Here is a 19,637-nt window from a genome sequence, read left to right on the forward strand (position 1 = left end):
CTCATTCCTTTAAGATAAATTCCTAAATGTAAAATCATCGAGTCCAAGGATACAAACATTTTTAACACCAAATTGCCCTCTGATAAGGTGATGGCAGGTTACACTCCACCGCAGTGCATCAGCATGAAACCTCTGTGGATATTTCTAAAATTATATTTAAGGGTCTCCCATATGAGGCATTATAGTATGAAGCCAGTTGGTACCAAATGATGGTAATTTATTTCAACATAGTTAAAACATTAAAGGTGTTACCTATACCCAGTGGTGTTAGAAGTCTCAGCCATTCCTTTCATTGCTTGCATTTTCTCACTTCATGCTCTGGGAAGCCCATGAAGAACACAAAAGTGCTCAGTTTTATGCAGTTTATATCAAGGTGTAGTATTTTAGTGAATATAAGGGCAATGCTTTTTAAACTTTATTGTGCAAATGAATCACCTGGGGATTTTGTGAAATTACAGATTCTGATTTATTAGGTCTGGGGTAGGCGCTGAGATTCAACATTTCTAACTCTCAGGAAATACTGCTGCTGCTGGTCTATGGGCCACATGTTGCTTAGCAAGGGTTTAGGAAGCCATGACCCCTTAAAAGTGCACCAGGCTTGAAATCGTGAAAGGATCTCTGACTTACCAATTGATTTTCAAAAGTGATCAACCATCTATTGTCATAAGATACAGAGAGATATCTTCCCCTAGTTGAGGAAGAAAAGAATTAGCTTTCCTGAGATAGGGTCTCTGCAAAATATAAGGCAATAATAAATGATGATGAGTGACACAGATAATAGGTGTAATGGGAATTCTAAGAATAAATGCTTCACTGAAGTGGTAATTGAAGGCTTGAGATAGGAGGTGGGACTTTTTATGTATGTTTAAAAAGTAATGTTGAAGGACTTAAAGGATACTCCCTATTTACCAGCTAACCTAGCTAAACCAGCATCTGCTTTAGCTCTCTGGACATTAATTCTAAAATTTATCTTAGAAATATTAATATTTTAGATTAGACTTATGTTAACCAAGTCCTAATAGACCTTATTCAGAATCTCAGAGTATCTGGGGCCAGTTTGCTTTTTAGAAGAAAAAAATCACTCAGGAAATAGTCATAGAATGTTTTCAAGGCAGAGGAAATTCATTTCCAATTTAAAGCATAATGAAGTGATTTTTCAGAAACCTTTCTGTGTCTCTGTGTCCCATGTTTCTTATCATTCTTTTTCTTTATTAGGGTCACGAAAAATGTGCCTTGTTAATACTTGACAAGATACAAGATGAGAGCCTTATTAATGCAAAAAATAATGCACTGCAGACGTAAGTGTAACTACCAAAGTTTGACTCAGACCCCGAGTCATAGTCATTTGTTAGATGAGTATTAAGAGCCTGCCATGTGCCAGGCAAGCTCTAGGGAACACAGTGGTGAGAGATGTAGACCTGGCTTCCCCTGCGTAAAGTTGACAGTCACTTACCTACAAATGCTGATCAAGCCAGACAGTTTTAGTTAGAATCATTATTTTGATATGTCTTCATAGAATTTTGTGAAATCTGTGTTTTTCTTTGCTGATGTTCCTGGGGTAACATTATAAATTTAGTGGGCTGTTAGAAAAATCTTAAGGGCTTACAGACTGACATATTTGGGGAAACTATTTGTATTATGCATTAGCATTATGTATTCTGACTGGAAAATGACAGCTTTATAAATCAGGTTCCCAGAATACATTTGAAGAGTTTCTAAGCTATTTGTCTTAATTATATTTTAATATCATTCAGTGTAATCCTCAGTGTGAAAGATCTGAAAGCTGCTTCATTTTTCCATTTTAGGAAATTACTTATGCATTTTTATAAAGGCAAAGGAATATTAGGCTTTTTTTTTTTTCATTTAAGATTCTTTTTTTCTTTTGAGACAGAGTCTCGCTCCATTGCCCCAACTAGAGTGCAGTGGTGTCATCGTAGCTCACTGCAACCTCAAACTCCTGGGCTCAAATGATCTTCCTGCCTCAACCTCCCCAAGTAGCTGTAGCTACAGGCACGTACCAAGATACCTGGCTAATTTTTCTATTTTTACTAGAGATGGGGTCTCACTCTTGCTCAGGCTGGTCTTGAACTCTTGAGTTCAAGCAATCCTCCCACCTCAGCCTCCCAGAGTGCTAGGATTTTAGCAATGAGCTACCGTGCCTGACCTCATTTAAGATTTTTTGCATTTTATTGCACAATATACTGAGTTTGATGTTATTCTTTAAAGTATTATAAATTCAGTAAAACATCTGTGTGCACTTAGCAATAACAAAGAGTTTTGAGATTCTGTAAATGGGGATGATATTAATACTGGTCTTTTGATGAGCTAACTGTGTGAAACAGTGATTCAAATGCTGTAGTAGAAATCAAGTGGTAAAGAACCTTCTGCAAAACACCCAAGAGCTTGAGTTCTTCCTCTGTCTATGTACTGTCATTGAGATTGTTGGAGATGCAGAATATTTGTAATATCTGCAGAGAAACCTACCTGGGCCAAACATGTAAGAACAGTAGGATCTTTGGCACCTGGAAAAGATCTGGTCAACAAATACCTTTTTTAAACAGTAAAAATATCCACATACTATTTATAGATTCTTAACTACTTCTTCCCTTTAGTGACATAGGCTAACCAAAATGCTACATTCTCACAGAATACGTATGACAACTGATGCTTGGTCTTGTGTTTTTTAGACCCCTCCATGTTGCTGCACGCAATGGCTTGAAGGTAGTAGTTGAGGAGTTGCTGGCCAAAGGGGCCTGTGTCCTCGCTGTCGATGAAAATGGTAAGTGGTAAAAGTAAACAGGCACTGCAGGTACCTTCCATATGCCGGTTAAGCCAGAGGAAAATGAGAAAGATAGGAGCTAGTTAAAAAGGCAGTGAGAACTCTCTCCTCCTTGGAAGTTCTATGTGTGTGAGAAATCAAATGAGGATAATCCATCCTGTCTGTCTTTTTGTAAATCACACAGTCTACCTGTAGCACGCCAGTGCTGTGCATTTTGCATGTAGTGTCAGCAGCTGGGCTCTAACTCCTCAGCATGGTGGTTAAACTGTCTTAGACACACCGAAAAACTTTCGACTTGGCATTCAAAATCCTAACTGTGTATGCTGAAGAGTTAGGGATTACACATGTCATTAGTGCATGCTCGAGGGCTCAAATAAAAACCTAAGTCTTTGATCGTATTTCAGTTCATTCTGAGATCAAACCTTTTTTTCTTTTTAAAGTACAGATCAGAACTCATATTCCCCATATGGAAATTTGGAGAATAAGAATAAAATTTCTTAACTAATGTCTACACTTGAAAGCTTCTCCTGATCTATATAATGTTTCTTTTCTAAATGAACTAATTCTTAACAGAAGCTTTCTACTCTGCTTCCTAAGAAGTTTTGAAAGCTAATGAATACTAGAATTGTACTAAACTGCCATTTTAAGCAAAATGCCTATTAACCTTGGGGAGCAAAAAAGGAACTTCTGGATATTTATGAATTAAGTAATTTTTTAAATATGGCATTAATTGTGGCATTTAATTAAAGCATTATAATGTATTAATATAACTCAATTAACTGCTTATTACAGGTATTGGAATTAGCAGCTCATGCCTATTTCTCAGAAGTAAGCAGCCATACTGACATCATTAGCTAACTTTTATTAGTGTTGGTTTTGCAGCCCCATTTATCCTAGCATGTATCCCGCTCTGTCCCCAACCTGACTCACCTAGGAAGTGCAGAAAGTTCTCTCTTACCCCATCTCTTTGATTTTCCTGCCTCACCTTCCCTCACCCTCTTATCCCCATAATATACCTTAGGGTTGGCATGCAGAGGCCGACAATTTTTCTACAAAATAACCAAAGAGAACAGAATAAATTAGTTTTGCCTTTCTCTGATATAAATCTGCTGCATCTGAGGTTTGCCCAGCCTATAGCAACCTCAGGCACAAGAACCCTGGGTCAGTGGAACTGCATCCTATCTCAGAGCTTAGCTGAGTCCCATAGGCCTGGGAACACTCGGGGGCAATTTTGTACAGTGCTACAATCAGAATTCCTTTACTCCTCACTGACCTTTGTGGAATGGAATGCTAAGATACCTGTCCATTCTTGTTTGTTTTCATACCAGAAAGAAGAATCTCTTAAAGGGCAGGGCAGGGAAAGCAGGTCAAGTGATGATAAACAGAACAACAAAATGTTAGGTTTCATTGAGCCAGTTCCTCTGAGTGATGGAGCAAGGGCACTACTCATTGGGTGGTAGGAACTCTGGCCAACCCTTTCAGTGGAAAAAAGGTTGGATACAGGCAACAGTTAAGTCAAAGAATTATTAATTGACCTCCCCAAGACACACCTGTTTTATGTGTTGAGGCAGTTTTCTCATCTGGACTGGACACATCAAGTCTAAATGGCAGAGAATGACACGACTCTAATTATGGCAAGCATAGTCATTTTCTTACATCTGTTACATTTCCGATTCAGATTTGGTTGGTGGGGTGGCTATTTCTTAAAATTCTGTTAAATTTCTCTTAAATGATGGTAATTTTTAACCACAAACAACCAGTGCCTTCCTCTATCTGATCTACTCAAATGATTTCATTTTTCTGAAACCAGTTCATTGGTGTATGCTGTAAATAGTGTATGTATAAAGTGATATAACTACATTACTCACTTTTATAGTCATGCAATTTCCAATATCCTTTCCAGTCTGACACACAATTAGCTAACAATGCAAAGTCGTTGTTCTCAGAATGAGAGTCCTACTCGGGCCCAGGCCTGAGGCTCATGGTGTGCGTGTGCTCTCAAGTGGAAACATCTTCCTGGTTGTCCTGTTGCTGTTTCCTGTGGTGTTGTGTCCCACACCCGCCCCCTTGTGTTTCTGTTCACTAGATGAAGGCTGGAATTCTGCCTAACTTTGGATGACACGGTGCTTGCTGTAGTCATGTGAGCTGGAAAAAACAAAACCGAAAAGCCCTCCATAGAACGTCTCCCCCTCCCTCTCCCCTCTAGCCTCACCCCTAGCATGATTTGTGGAGAGCGACTCTCCGTTTTACCCCGCATGATTTCTAACTTGACATACATCTCCGCTTCCGAGAACCCGTGAGATGTAGTGTGGAATGCTCGCGCCGCCTCTGGACTGCCCCGGACTAACCACTGCCTTGTCTGCATTTACGCCCAGGTCATACCCCGGCCCTGGCTTGCGCTCCTAACAAAGACGTGGCTGACTGCCTGGCCCTCATTTTGGCTACCATGATGCCTTTTTCTCCTTCCGGTACAATGACGGCTGTCAACTTCGTTTGTTTTAAAAAAGACAATTTGAGCAGGACAACCCTCTCCAATCTGGGTAGCATGGTTAGCCTGTGCAGTAACAACGTAGGCTCGGAGGATGGGTACAATGAAAACGATTCTGATTCGGAAACATTTTGACTTTGGACTGTAGAAGCTTTTCCTTGATCACCTGTGTTGGAGGAAGGGAAGGAAGCTTGAATTCCAGGTTTATGTTGTGTTCAAGTATCATTTGGGGCTCAGGCTTCCAGAAGCCAGTAGAGAAGGAATTAATCGAACCAAGGGAGGGCAGAGAGGCTGTTGGGTGAAACACTCACACAGATGGGCCCTGATTTTGTTTTGGTTCATGTTTTCCTTAGATCTAAGGTACTTCTGTGAAAGTCTACCTCTCATTTTAAGTAAGGAATAAAAAATGTATTTAATTCCTTTTCTTTGGGGATAATGCAACCAAGAGGCAACTGCTTGCTATAAAGAATCTTTCTTCATGCACTCAGCAGTGAGTTCTCAGAAGTATATCAATGTGGCATTCAGATCCCCTGGGAGGGGAGGGACGAGGTAGATAGGAAACACCTCGAACCTCTTCTCACTTTGATGTTTACGTCCTCACCAGAAGCCAAAGGTAAAGGTGTTCATCTTCAGAAATAATGCCTGTAATAATCTTCGTAGGGGAGTCCAGCTATTCATATCCTGTCTATAGCAAGCACTTAAATATCCAGAACTTCTTTCTGAGGATCTTTGTTAAAGTTGCCAGATGAATTGAAAAACTGAACTTTTTTTCATTTAACACAAATATAGCACCCAGTGTTCCCCACAACAAGCTTGTAACTAATTTTCACCCAAGTGATTGAACCAAAATCTGTCTAATAACATTTCAGGTGAAAATTATATTGTACCGAAACTTTGAGATAATATGCATATTTAACATTAAACTGCCCCTTGTTAATTCTTTCTTAAATCAAAATACTATTTTAAAACCAGAATCATCAGCATTGTTCATCAATAGTAAAATGTTAATGAGCTGCTTAGTCAAGGTCATGCCAAGTGAGTGAAAGTGTGACTGCAAAAGGAAGCAAAGAAAGTAAAAGCAGAAAGTAGAAACGGGTGATAGAGAAATTAAAGCCAATTGCCAGTTGTTTGATGATGAATCAACATAGTGAATGCTGTGTCTACTCCCTCTGCCAAAGCTTCTAGGTCAAATGGACCCCGTTCCGCACCTGGAACAGCTGTACAAAAAGAAGAATGAGACTCTTTAAAAATTGTGCACATATACACACATGTGTGCGCATATGTATATATATATGTATGTATGTAGTTCATCAACCAGCTATCCATGAGGACCAAAATGCTTCAGTCTAAAATGGAAGATTTAAATTTTTTTTCCTTCAAAATGCAAATGAGAACTGAAGTAGCTTTTCTATGGAGTTAAAATGTAGTCTTTTGGCGTACCAGTCTTTGTTGTATTTTATATTTCTTATGACACAGATTTCTAGTTGACAGCTTAACATTTGTAACTGATAATGTGTCGACCATGGTTTATTTTTTGCCAGACTACAGAAAATGTCCATGTACTTTTGATGTAAATGTGTTTATATTTATTTGAAATGAAACAAATACCAAGGAAACATCCATTGTTTAATTGCTATGTATCTTATTTGGAATAACAGAGAAGTGGAAAACACACTTGACCCTGGGCTAGCCAACAGCCCTGGGGCCAGACCCAGCATTTCCCCTGCTAAGGTTTCCAGTGGACCCTCAGGTTCTTCCGTGTTGGTTAGAGACGGGTACGACATTCATCACTCAACCCCAGTCTGTAGCCAGCTTAGAGCTTAGAAGACATTGCAGTCTGCATGCTCGTCCGCGAGATGAAGACTGAAGTGTGTAGTGGATCATTTACATAAAGGTGGCCCAAAGAAGATCCAGAAATTACCCTAAATACACTGAAAATCTCACCTGGTCCCAGTAACCTAATGGGAAATGATGTCATTGTGTGGGCACATGTGCCAAGAGAGAAATAAAAATCACCAGCTCAAGTGCTATTTTCCACTTGAGGAAGAGACAGGAAAGAAATATGTTGAATTAGGACGGTCCTCTCCCACATTTTATAATGGGTTTCATTTTCATCCTGGAAATTTCTATTCATAGTGTATGTGAGAGATTTTTAAAACAGTGTTCTATCATATCTGGATCAAATACAGATACTGTATTATATTTTTCATCTAGCTGTAAAAAACTTTAATCTCTTTTAATATCCTGGATTTAATTAAAACTCATGTTGGATTCTTCACAAATGAGAACTTGTTCAAAGGACTTAAGAACTGATATTAATTTCATTGTCAATTTTCAACATGACCACCATTTTTTAAAAAAAATCTTGGTGTTGTGTTTCCCTCCTTCTCTGTCCTTTTTGTTTATTTAGAGAAGATGAATTTTTAAAAAGTAGATAAAGTGCTAATGAGCAATAATGACCTTATCTTTACCAAAACACTGAAAATAAGGGAGATCCAATGTTGAAGAAGCACAATATACTGCGGTGTCTTTTTCTAGAAGTCAATGGAAATCTTGCTCAGTTGGCATTTAAAGCAGAAAATAACAATGCCTGTATCAATGGGGAAGCGGCGTTAACATGTTTCCTGTAGAGTAGCAGAGAGTACAAGGATCCTTTCAGCAAAGCTGCGACCAGCCATGAGACAGTATCTTCTCCATGGAGCTGCACTTTTCTCCACTCTCTTACCGGTAAGAGGAGGACAAAGGAACAAAGTGAAATCATGCTTACAATGAATCACTCAATATATCTCTCTACCCCTCTCTCTCTATTTCTCCCTTCCCCCAAGACCAAATTTTTTTCTTTAAGCAATGACTTTCAAAGCTATAATTTCTGTGTTTTGATTACATCTCCTAGAAATACAATTATGTTTGTAACATAGCCTTCTAAGAAAAAAAAACAAACAGAAAAATGTTGTGTTTTTTCATTGTGTCTTAGTTGCTTAGTGCTTTTACCTAGATGTGTTATTTTTAGACTGTATTTTAACCACAACCACAGGGATCATGTTTCATTGCACTTACCTATTCACCAGTGTCTATCTTTGGTAAATACATTACTATCTCCAAATTGCCTAAAATCTGCTATGATTCTACAGTAAATAGCTCAGGGGATTTCTATTTATCACTACTAAAAGGGCACCATAGTATGTTTTGGTACTTTAGGCAGTAAACACTGCTTCATTTATTATTTTATTATTAAATTAGAACAAGAACATCAAATGAATTTGCTGCACTAGTTATTCTTTGTACTGTTGAGCAACTTGGTGTGCTTATCTGTTGCGTTAGTTGAAGAACTCATCCCTTTTTTGTCTTGTAATATGAAGTTAGAGTGCCTTTTTATATTTGTATATTCTGAAAATGTTCTGTGAAATGTTTTGTATTTTTTTCATTTGAGTGTTATCAGAGCAATATGATACCAGTGAGTTTTCATTTCAGCCTTTCTTTGAATGTGTAAAGTGTCTTTTTTCCTATTTCCCCTTTTACTTGCATTGAAATGAATATGAAAATGCTGAAGTTTTCTATAGGGATTATGTTGGATTTTGCAGTGCTGAAATGCTTTCTTCTTACAAAACTGTAAACCATAGGTCAGTATTATAGGGGAAAAGCGTTTTAAGATAGTGACAATCTGAGTGTTTGTATCAAATGTAATTCTATGCGTTTCTTATGCAGTGATCTAAAAGTTCAATGCAAATATCTTTTGTTTGGTAGTTTTGTCTACATATTTTATGCTTTAGCATGTGCAATATATATTTGCAAAGCACGATGATACAAATCTGGTGCCAGTGTTATATTTTGCATAACATATTTGTAACAGCATAAAATATTGTTTGATGATTTCAGTGGGATTTGTCTATAATGTTTTCTATGTAAATTGGAGTTGAATGACTCTGGTAAATGTCATGATGGTAAAAATGAGGAAAATGACTTTTAGTTCAGTGAATGACTTTGAACCTATCTGAATCTTCTCAAGCACAGTTTAATACTTTTGCAACTACTGAATGCTCTAATAATGTAATGAAGTACTTAACTGAAATATACTATGGAAATGCATTCAGATGGTTATTTTTACAAATAAAAACGGTACAAATATTGTTGCCATTTGTGTTTTCTTTAATTTTTCCAATTTATGCTTTTTACAAATTATGCTAATTTAAATCTTTGTCTCCCCCCTTTGATTATTAACTTTAAATTTTGAAAATAGTTAGAAGTGTATCTCCAGATTTGCTATTTCTGTTTGTATTTCACAATTAGAGGAAAAAAATTAAATATGTACGTTTGTGTCTATTATATTTATTTGTGCCTCCAACTTTTTCCACAAATGATTTGAGCTGACTTGTAACAAAAGACATGGGACCAACTAGAAGTAGATGAATTAGGACAGGGAAAAAGAACACCAACAAATACAGGACCCATAAAATTTAACATAGTGGCTATGACTGAACTTGAGTTTTACTCTGAGCTTCCTTGCAGCCAAGGTAAGAGGGGAAATATGATCAGTTATACAGTGCACATATATCAGAAAGAAGGAAGCCTACTGGGTCCTCAACTTTGTGAAATCAACCATGGTTATCTTTGTTTCTGTCACCACTACCCTGCAGGGGCTTCATAGCAACACAAGAACTTAACTTTCTGTACTATGAAGATATCCATAGAATTTCCTTCTCCATCCATCTCACCATCCAAACTTCTCCCCCTTGAGTGGTAACTTCAGGGACAGTCCCTGGAAGCACTAAGGAACAAATTCCTAATGATGGAGATTCCAGCAAATGAGAAGGAGATTTTGGAGGTGGGACCTGTCTGCGTTCCCTAAATCACAGCATCATAGAATGTTAGGAGTTCTTACAGTCCAGGCCAATCCCATCACCAGCTTTTGTTTGTTTGTTTGTTTGTTGGGACAGAATTTCTCTCTGTCGCCCAGGCTATAGTGTAGTGGTGTCATCATAGCTCACTGCAACCTTCTGGGCCCAAGCAACCCTTGTGCTTCAGCCTCCTAAGTAGCTGGGACTACAGGTGTGCATCACCACACCTGGCTAATATTTGTAATTTTTGTAGAGATGGGGTCTTGCTCTTGCTCAGGCTGGTCTCAAACTCCTGGCCTCAAGCTATCCTCCTGCCTCAGCCTCGCAGAGTGCTGGGATTATAGGCGTGAACCACCATGCTTGGCGGTCATCACCAACTTTTTAATGAAGAAACTGAATCCCAGGGAAGTTACACACTTGCTCAAATTTTTAGAGTTAGTGAAAATGACATATGATTCGCACCCCTAGATGATCTCTCTTCTATGCCATCTTGCCATATAATGTTTTGGGTTTTTTTCTGCCAGAGATGTTCAGGAAGTTTTGTATTCAGCCCTGCCTTGCTCTTTATTCAAATATATAAATCTGATTGCTTTTCAGTCTTAAAGACTATAAAGCATGAATCACACCACAAGTGTTTTCTATTGTTTAGAGAAGACTGAGTATATTAGTTATCTACTGCTGTGTAACAGATTATCCCCAAACTTAGTGGCTTAAAACAACAAATGTTTCCTATGTCACAGTTTCTGTAAGGCAGCCATGGTTTGGCTGGGTCTTCTGCTACAGGGTCTCTCACGGGCTGTCTCATGGTGTTGGCCAGAGAATGATCCATATGTAAGCTCACTCACATGGTTGTTGGCAGGACTCTTCTCATGGGTTGTTGGACTAAGGACTCAGTTCGTCGCCAAATGCGCCTTTCCACAGGGAAGCTCACAATGGCAGCTTGCCTCACGAGAGTCAGCAGGCTGAGAAAAGCCAGAGAGAAAGAGCAAGACAGAAGTCGCAGTTTTTTGTAACTGAATTTCAGAAGCGATATCCCATCATTTTTCCCTTATTCTATTCATTAGAGGCAAGTTACTAGGTCCCGTCTATACTAAAGAGCAGGGAGTTACCAAGGGTGTGAATACCAGGAGGCAGGAATCACCGGGAGCCATTTTGGAAGGTACTTAACCACACTGGTCTATCACAGTGTCCTTCGAGGGTGTAATATCATACTAGTATGCTTCTTCCCAATAATTGCTAAGAAAATTGTTTATTTGACTTCCTAAATTCAGTCTTTCAAGAAAAACATAGAGATCCCAAATTTTAATTGTACTCTCATAAGTAAGGAAGAAGGTGATAATGGCCTCCAGGGCAGTCATCGTATTGTTGAACATTGATGAGGCACTTTGTCTCCAAACTGCTTATCAAAAAGGATCCCTCTCCCCAATTCCATGTGATAGGTTTAGATCCCCATACCTATCCCTCACTTAACACACTTAATATGTTCCAGAATTGGCTTTCATGGCACAAAAGCGTTAAGCTAAAAGGCTATTAACATAACATAAAAACATTGGGGGTAAAAGTACTGCATGAATTGTCTCTTTAGCACATTTCACACTGAAGTTACATTTGCTGTATAATACAAAGCACCAAGATAATGGCTGTGCCATTTACGAATTCTCAGGCACTCCAGAGGGTGACTGGAACTGTGTGGGCATTTGTGCTTGGCCCAATGATTAGGGGCAGGAAGGGTTGCTACTGGCATTTACTGTTCCGAGGGCCAGGATACCAGACGTGTCGTCAGCCCAGTGAACAACTACCCCACCCACCATGCCGCTGCTTTCCCACAACACTGCTCACCTGCTTGCTCTCCTCTTGTTTTTGAATCATTTCTTCATCAAGTTATTACTTGTGAAGCCAGGCATATTTCTTTATCTATTTTCTCAAGGAATTGCATGAAAATTATCTAATCTACATCCCCCTATAAAGAGAACTTACAAGCTCGAGAAGAATTTCAGAAGGCAATGCTGAGTGCATGACTTGGTTATGTATTTTTCTAAGAGAAAAGAGAAAAGTACAGCATAGATCGAAGACGTATTTAATTCCTTTGTTATCAAACACACAGGTGCACATACACACGTGCACATTCCTTGTCTTAAGCAAGGGGTAATTGTATCTACTTTCCAGGCAGGGAAACTCCTGTTCACAAAGATGGGGGCACTTGATCCACACTCACACTGCAAGGTCTGGCTGTGCAGTACTATGGCCTCTCATGGTTCTCCAGGCACCGGTGGACACAATTTCTACGACACCATTTTCTACCTTTAAGTGACGATTTAATGAAATACTGTATATTTAAATTCTGGAAGAATTTTATAATTTTCAAAAGTAAAAATGCTGAAACAGTACTTAGAGTGCAAAAAGCTTACCTATGTTTATATTTAGTCGATAAAGCACCCAGCAAATATGAGAACTTTACTCATATTTCTTATAGTTGAGTTTCCTAAGAATTGCAATCATTTAAGCTCAGATTTTAACCATAAGAATTTGCCAGCTATACAAAGGTCAGAGGAGAGAATATTGCAGGGAGAGGGAACGGCCAGTGCCAACACCCAAAGACAGGAAAGAGTTTGGTATGTTCCAGGAACAGAAACTGGGCCAGTGAGGTTGGAGACTCAAGGGAAAGGGGAAGGTGGTAGGAGATGGGATCAAGAGCTAACTGAGGCCAGATGTGAAATTTTTTGAGCTGGGAGGAGTTTCTATTTTTTTCTGAATGTGACAAAAGCCACTGGAGAAATTTAAGCAGAAAAATAGCAGAAAGATTTCATTTTTAAAAGATCAATCTGGCTGCTGTTGAGAGTCAAGAAGGAAACCCTAGTGACCAGTTAGGTTGCCACTGCAATAGTGTAGATAAGTACACAAGTGTAGACACAGTGGCTTGGATTGGTGGCACAAGAATGGAAATAAAGACAACGTTACACGTTTTGGATACATCTTGAAGGCAGTAGAGTTGACTGAACTTGCTGATGGTTTGTTGTCAAGTAAACAGTCTAGAGTTTGGGGAAGAGGTGGGTCTGGGGTCATACAAATTATAGATGTGTGAAAGTTGATTTGGAGTCATTCTTTTCATACCCAACTAAAATGGAGTTCAGAGGCCATTGGGAAAAAGCTTGGGGTACAAACACCTGTTCCAAAAACTGTCTCCCAAATGCAATCCAGCAAAACAGCTTGCTATGGCTTTATGACAATCTTTACCCGGTATTAACAATTGCTGCCACCTGCCTATCAAAGGTCCTCTGCTAGCACCAATTAACTTTCTTTCCAAAAAAACTTGCATAATCCTTTCTCCTTTCGCAATAAAACCCCAGCCATTTCCTTTGTTCTTTGGACACACTGGAAACCGCCCTGGGCTCTGTGTGTGTGTCCTGATTGCAATTCTACTTTTTATATATACTCTGAAAACCCTTTGCTTGGAGATTCATCACTGCATATTTTATTTAGTATTGACAGATGATGAGAGGAGATTGTCTTGGGAGTGAATGTAAAGAGAAGATCCCTGGACTGTGGACACTCCAACATTTAGAAGTCAGGAAGAGGAGGAGGATCTAGCAGAGAAGACCCAGACAGAGCGGTCAGAGGCAGAAGGAAAACCAAGAGATGGAGATGTCCCTGAAACCTGGAAAACAAAGAATGTCATAGAAGAAGGAGTGTTAATTGTATCTGTTGTCTCAGTTGCTTCTAGGAGTTCAAATACAATATGGCAGAGAAGCTGACCATTAGATTTGGCAACATAGAGGTCGTTGGTGACCTTTGCAAGAACAGATGCAACAAAGTGGTGGGAGCAGCAATCCAAAAATGGTGGGTTGAGGAGAGAAAGGGACGGGAGAGGTAAAAGGAAGAAGAAAAATGAGGCAGTAGCTGGAGAAAGATGTGGAGACTAGGGAGTGTATTTATTGTTTAATAGAAGATTTTGGCCGGGCATGGTGGCTCATGCCTATAATCCCAGCATTTCAGGAGGCCAAGGTAGGAGGATCACTTGAGGCCAGGAGTTGAAACCATCCTGGGCAACAAGTGAGACTCTATCACTACAGATTTTTTTTTTTTTTTTAAATTAGCCGGGCATGGTGGTGTGCACCTATAGTCCCAGCTACTAGGGAGGCTGAGGTGGGAGGATCACCTGAGTCCTGGAACTGTGTAGGCATTTGTGCTTGGCACAATGACTAGGGGGCAGGAAGGGCTGCTACTAGCATTTACTGTTCCGAGGGCCAAGGATACCAGATGGGATACCTGGGTGACAGATCAAGACCCCATCTCAAAAAAAAAAAAAAGATTTTTTGGCATATTAATCTGGGGGCCAGGATGTCCTGGAGAGAGGAGGAGGGAGGTTGAGAAGGGATGAGAGGGTAATTTTGGAGAGAACATTCTAGAGCAGCAAAGGAGGATTACTGAGTAGGATTTGATACTCTTGAGTTTTATGACCATAAATTTAAAATGATACCAGTCAGCCTGGTGGGTTTTCTCATCAGATGCTTGGGTGCAGGAAGAGATCAAGTATTAATAGATGGTGGAGTGTAAGCAGGGATAGGGCTTTGCTAGGTGAGTCCAAGGGGAGGGAAGGCTATGGAACTAGGATGTTTCGATGAATGTGGTTATATATTAATAGAGCATGAACTCTAAACTGGGTAAGGAGGAAAGTCAAGACATGAGGGAGGTGATGGATAGTGAAAAAGTGGTAGTCAATGGACTGAAGGTCTTGATAAGATAGAAGAATTATTGCATTGTCACCCTAGAGTTGCTGAGCTGAAAGTGGGCTGCTCCAAGTAAAAATTCAGAGGTGGTACAATTTTGATGATGACAAACCCAGGCTATATACACATGGGAGTGAGGAGTTGAAGATGATTGAAGGAAAAGGAATTGGAAGTGAAGAAGTCAAAAATTGAGGAGGCCAACGTGACTAATGGCTCAAAGGGCATTTATCATAGAATTTAAGCAAAATTAATGAGAAAATGTGGCTACTTCAAAATATCTATTATTCAGATATTTTACTTTACGTAGATGCATACAGAGAGCTGATTTATTGCCAGACTGACGTTTGGTTCCAGGATTAGGATGAAGCTTTTAAAGTAAAGTAAAAATGGTCAAGTGCATTTCTATTAAAAAAAACAAGCAGACCTTGACTATGACAGAATGACAGGTTTTATGACCATATGGTTTAACCTACATGTGTTTATGAGGCTCTCTAGAAGACATGACAGATGGCTAAGAGCTGCAGAAAGAACAAAAAGGAGTGTGTGGATCAGACAGCGTCTTAGCGATAACAATGAAAAATTGGATACTTCCCAGTGGGCCTTCCACAGCAGACAAAAGACTAAAATCATTGGAATTTTGTATTGTTTTTTAAGTGAAAGCTAAATTTGCTTGAAAATATTAACTTTTCCTGAAAATCTCATTTTTTAACTAAAAAAATAGAAAGCTAACTTGGGTTTACAAATTCCCTTTTGAGTTTCTTTTTTCAGAAATGGTTTCTCCATTGTTAAGTCCACGCCATGTTCTATTTTACATTCCTCTTCAGGCCTGAGATTTACTCTTTGCTATTTTCTTATTACTTAAAACTCATAAAACTTTTGTTAGAAGAATGGTACCTGATAATTTACTGATTTTCTGCTTAACTGCATTTCCAAGTATCCACCCATGAGCATGCAAATTTTGATCATGATGCCGGGCCCATTTCCTTTTGGCATCAGTGCTACAAATGCTGACAAAAGGCTCAGTTGGTGCCATCTGGGTGCTTGCTTTGTGATGTCACAGCTGACACTAGAAATGAGATTGAGAAAACCAATTAATTTCCCACCATGTATTTCAGATATTGAAATAGAAAAGCCTTTCAGGGTGCTAGCAATAGTTCCTAGAGATAAGAACGTATTTTCTGGCGTATATTAATAATCCTTCCTCATTTTCCTTGCAGCCAGCCTCATGTTCTGAGAGTGACCTGGGTGGTACAGAGCAGAGGACATTCTTGTTAAGATGTTGGTTGTGATCAAAACTTTTGAACCCCAAATAAAAATCACCTTATTAAATTACTCAGGCTGCTTACTGACCCGAGTGAATAGGGAAAATAGCCGACACTCACTGAGTGCTCATGGTGCACCAGGGGCTCTTCTGAATGCTTTCGTCTTTACTACAACCCTGGATGGGAGACGCTATTCATCCTTACGTCAACTCCAGCAGGTGGGTATTGTTATGATCCCAAGAACACACAGATAATTAGTGTCAAATCTGGGATTTAAACCTAATCAAGTGGCTCCAGAATTCATAATCTTTACTACTATGCTATATACATTTTGGAAGGAAAACAAACTGCTTGATGTTTTTTTCTTTTTTGTAGCCTTTAAAAAATATATATTGGATGGTCTTTCTTTAGGGGCAGTAAATACTGGTCTACAACAGAGGGTTGGTAAACTGTGGCCCAGGGGTCAAAACCAGTAGCCATTGAAGAAAAAGAAAAAGCTTTATTGAGATACAATTGACATAACATAAAATTCACCCTTTTAAAGGATATGATTCATTGGTTTTTAGTGATATTTTTAAGCATTATGTAACCATCACCACTATCTAATTTCAGAAAATATTCGTCACCCCAAAAAGAAATCGTGTCCTCATTAACAATCATTCTCTGTTGTCGTCTCTCTCCCTGTCCCCTAGCAACCACTAATTACTTCTTGTCTCTATGAATTTGCCTGTTCTGGACATTTCATGTAAATGAAAGAATACAATATGTGGCCTTTTGTAACTGGCTCCCTAGCATAATGCTTTCAAGGTTCATCCATATCTTAGCATATATCAGTATTTCATTTCTTGTTATAGTCAAATAATATTCAATTATATGGATATACCACATTTTGTTTATTCATTCAATAGTTGGAAGACATTTGAGTTGTTTCTACTTTTGAGGTATTATGAATAATGCTGCTATGAACATTTGTGTACAGGTTTTTGTATGGCTATACGTTTCAATTTTCTGGTGTATATACGTAGGAGTGGAATTGCTGGATCACACGGTAACCCTGTATTTCTCATTCTGTTCCACAGAGGCTGCCGAACATTCCCACTGGCGATGCATAAGAGTTCCAATGTCTCCACGTCCCTGCCAGCACCACTTATTCCCATTTATTTTTATTATGGCCATCCTAGTGGATGGGAAATAGTATTTCATTGTGGTTTTTATTTGTATTTCCCTGATGACTAATAATGTTGAGCATTTTTCTATGCGCCTGTTGGCCATTTATATATCTTGTCTATGGCCATTTGTGTATCTTCTTTGGAGAAACATATAATCAAACGCTTTGCCTATTTTTATTTTTTCTTTTCTTATTCATTTTTCTATTTTTAAAAATATTTTTTTATTTCAGCATATTACAGGGGTACAAATGTTTAGGTTACGTATATTGCCTTTGCCCCACCCGAGTCAGAGCTTCAAGCATGTCCATCCCCCAGACGGTGCGCATTGCACCCATTAGGTGTGTATATACCCATCCCCTCCTCCCCACTCCCATCTGCCCGACACCCGATGAATGTTATTGCTATATGTGCACTTAAGTGTTGATCTGTTAATACCAATTTGATGGTGAGTACATGTGGTGCTTGTTTTTCCGTTCTTGGGATACTTCACTTAGTAGAATGAGTTCCAGTTCTATCTAGGATAATACAAGAGGTGCTAGATCACCATTGTTTGTTGTGCCTTTGCCCATTTTTAAATCAGGTTCTTTTTTTATTGTCAAATTGTAAGAGTTCTTTATACATCCTGGTACAAGTCCTGTGTCAGATATGAGACTTGCAAATATTTTCTTTCATTCCATGGTTTGTTTTTTCACTTTCTTGATAGTGTCCTTTGAAGCACAGAAGTTGGGCTTTTGGTGTCCTATCTAAAAAAAACCAAGGTCTAATCCAAAGTCGTGAAGATTTACTCCTGTGTTTTCTTTTAAGAGTTTTATAGGTTTAGCGCTTACATTTAGAATCTGTAGATCAATTTGGGGAGTATTACCATCTTAACAATTTTAAGTTTTCTGGTCCATGAACATGAGATGTCTTTCCAGTTATTTGGGTTTCTTTCAACAGTGTATTGTAGTTTTCAGTGTACAGGCCTTTACACTTCTTTTTTAAAATTTATTCCTAAGTATGTTATTCTTTTTGATGTTAACGGAATTGTTTTCTTAATTTCATTTTCAGATTGTTCATTGCTAAGGTATGGAAATGCAATTGATTTTTTAAAAAATTGATCTTGTGTCCTGAAACTGTGCTGAACTTACATATTAGCTCTAATATTTTTCTAGTGGATTCCTTAGAATTTTCTCTATATAAGATCATGTCATCTGCAAATAGAGATAGTTTTACTTCTTTTCTAATCTGGATAGAATTATTACTTTTATAGCTTTTACTGCTTTTTCTTGATTATTTTCCCTGGCTAGAGCCTCCAGTATAATGCTGAACAGAAGTGGTAAGAGTGAATATTCCTTTTTTTTTTTTTTGAGACAGGGTCTCACTCTATTGCCCAGGCTAGAGCACCTGGTGCAATCATAGTTCACTGCAGACGTGAACTTCTGGGCTCAAGCGATCCTGCTGCTTCAGGCGCACATGCACCACCACCCCAGGCTAATTATTTTTCGTTTTTTGTAGAGACAGGGTCTCACTATGTTGCCCAGGCTGGTCTCGAACTCCTGGCCTCAAGAGATCCTCCTGCCTTGGCCTCCCAAGGTGCTAGGGTTACAGGTATGAGCCACCGCACCTGGCCAAGAGTGGATATTCTTACCTTGTTTCTGATCTTACTGGCAAAAAATCCAGTCTCTCACTATTAAATATGATGTTCTCTGTGGGTTTTTCATAGATGCCCTTTATCAGTTTGAGGAAGTTCCCTATTGATTGATCATGTGGTTTTGTCCTTTGTCTTTTATTCCATTAATATGCTGTATTACGTTGATTAATTTTCATATGTTCAATCAGCTTGTATACATGGGATAAATCCCATTTGGTCATGGTATATAATCTTCTTTATATGTTGTAGGATTCTGTGTGCTAATATTTTGTTGGGGACTTTTGTGAATTCATAAGAGATATTGCTCTGTGGTTTTCTTTTCTTTTGATGTCTTTTTCTGATTTTGAAGGTAACACCCGCTTCATGGAATAAGTTCAGAAGTGTTCCTTCCTCCTCCATTTCGTAAAAGATTGGTGGTGGTTGTTTTTCTGGTTCTTCTTTAAAAGTTGATAGACTTCACCGATGAACTCATCTCGTTCTGGCTTTTCTTTGTGGGAGGTTTTTTTGATTACGAATTCAATCCCTTAACTTGTTAGAGATCTATTATCTATTTCTTCTCAGTTTCAGAACTCTGTGTCTTTCTAAGAATTTGTCCATTCATACAAGTTACCTAATTTGTTGTAGTATACAGTTTTCCATAGTGTTCCCTTATCATCCTTTATGTTGCTGTAAGTAACATACTGTCAGTAGTAATGTCCCCTCTTTCATTCCTGATTTTAGTAATTTGAGTCTTGTCTTTTTTTCTTT

The 19,637-nt window shown here is 38.7% G+C and overlaps 1 protein-coding gene across 1 annotated transcript; it reads left to right on the top strand.

Moving 5' to 3' along the window:
• The first annotated feature begins 761 nt into the window (after positions 1–761).
• On the top strand, positions 762–9,391 carry LOC105808074 (serine/threonine-protein phosphatase 6 regulatory ankyrin repeat subunit A-like). Its single transcript, XM_012641637.1, has 4 exons — positions 762–821; positions 1,216–1,298; positions 2,688–2,779; positions 5,155–9,391. The coding sequence occupies exons 1-4, from the start codon at positions 762–764 to the stop codon at positions 5,400–5,402; spliced, it is 483 nt and encodes a 160-aa protein (XP_012497091.1). The 3' UTR covers positions 5,403–9,391.
• Positions 9,392–19,637: the final 10,246 nt, after the last annotated feature.

Source organism: Propithecus coquereli, unplaced genomic scaffold, assembly GCF_000956105.1.
Source record: "Propithecus coquereli isolate 6110/MARCELLA unplaced genomic scaffold, Pcoq_1.0 Scaffold167, whole genome shotgun sequence".
NCBI lineage: Eukaryota > Metazoa > Chordata > Mammalia > Primates > Indriidae > Propithecus > Propithecus coquereli.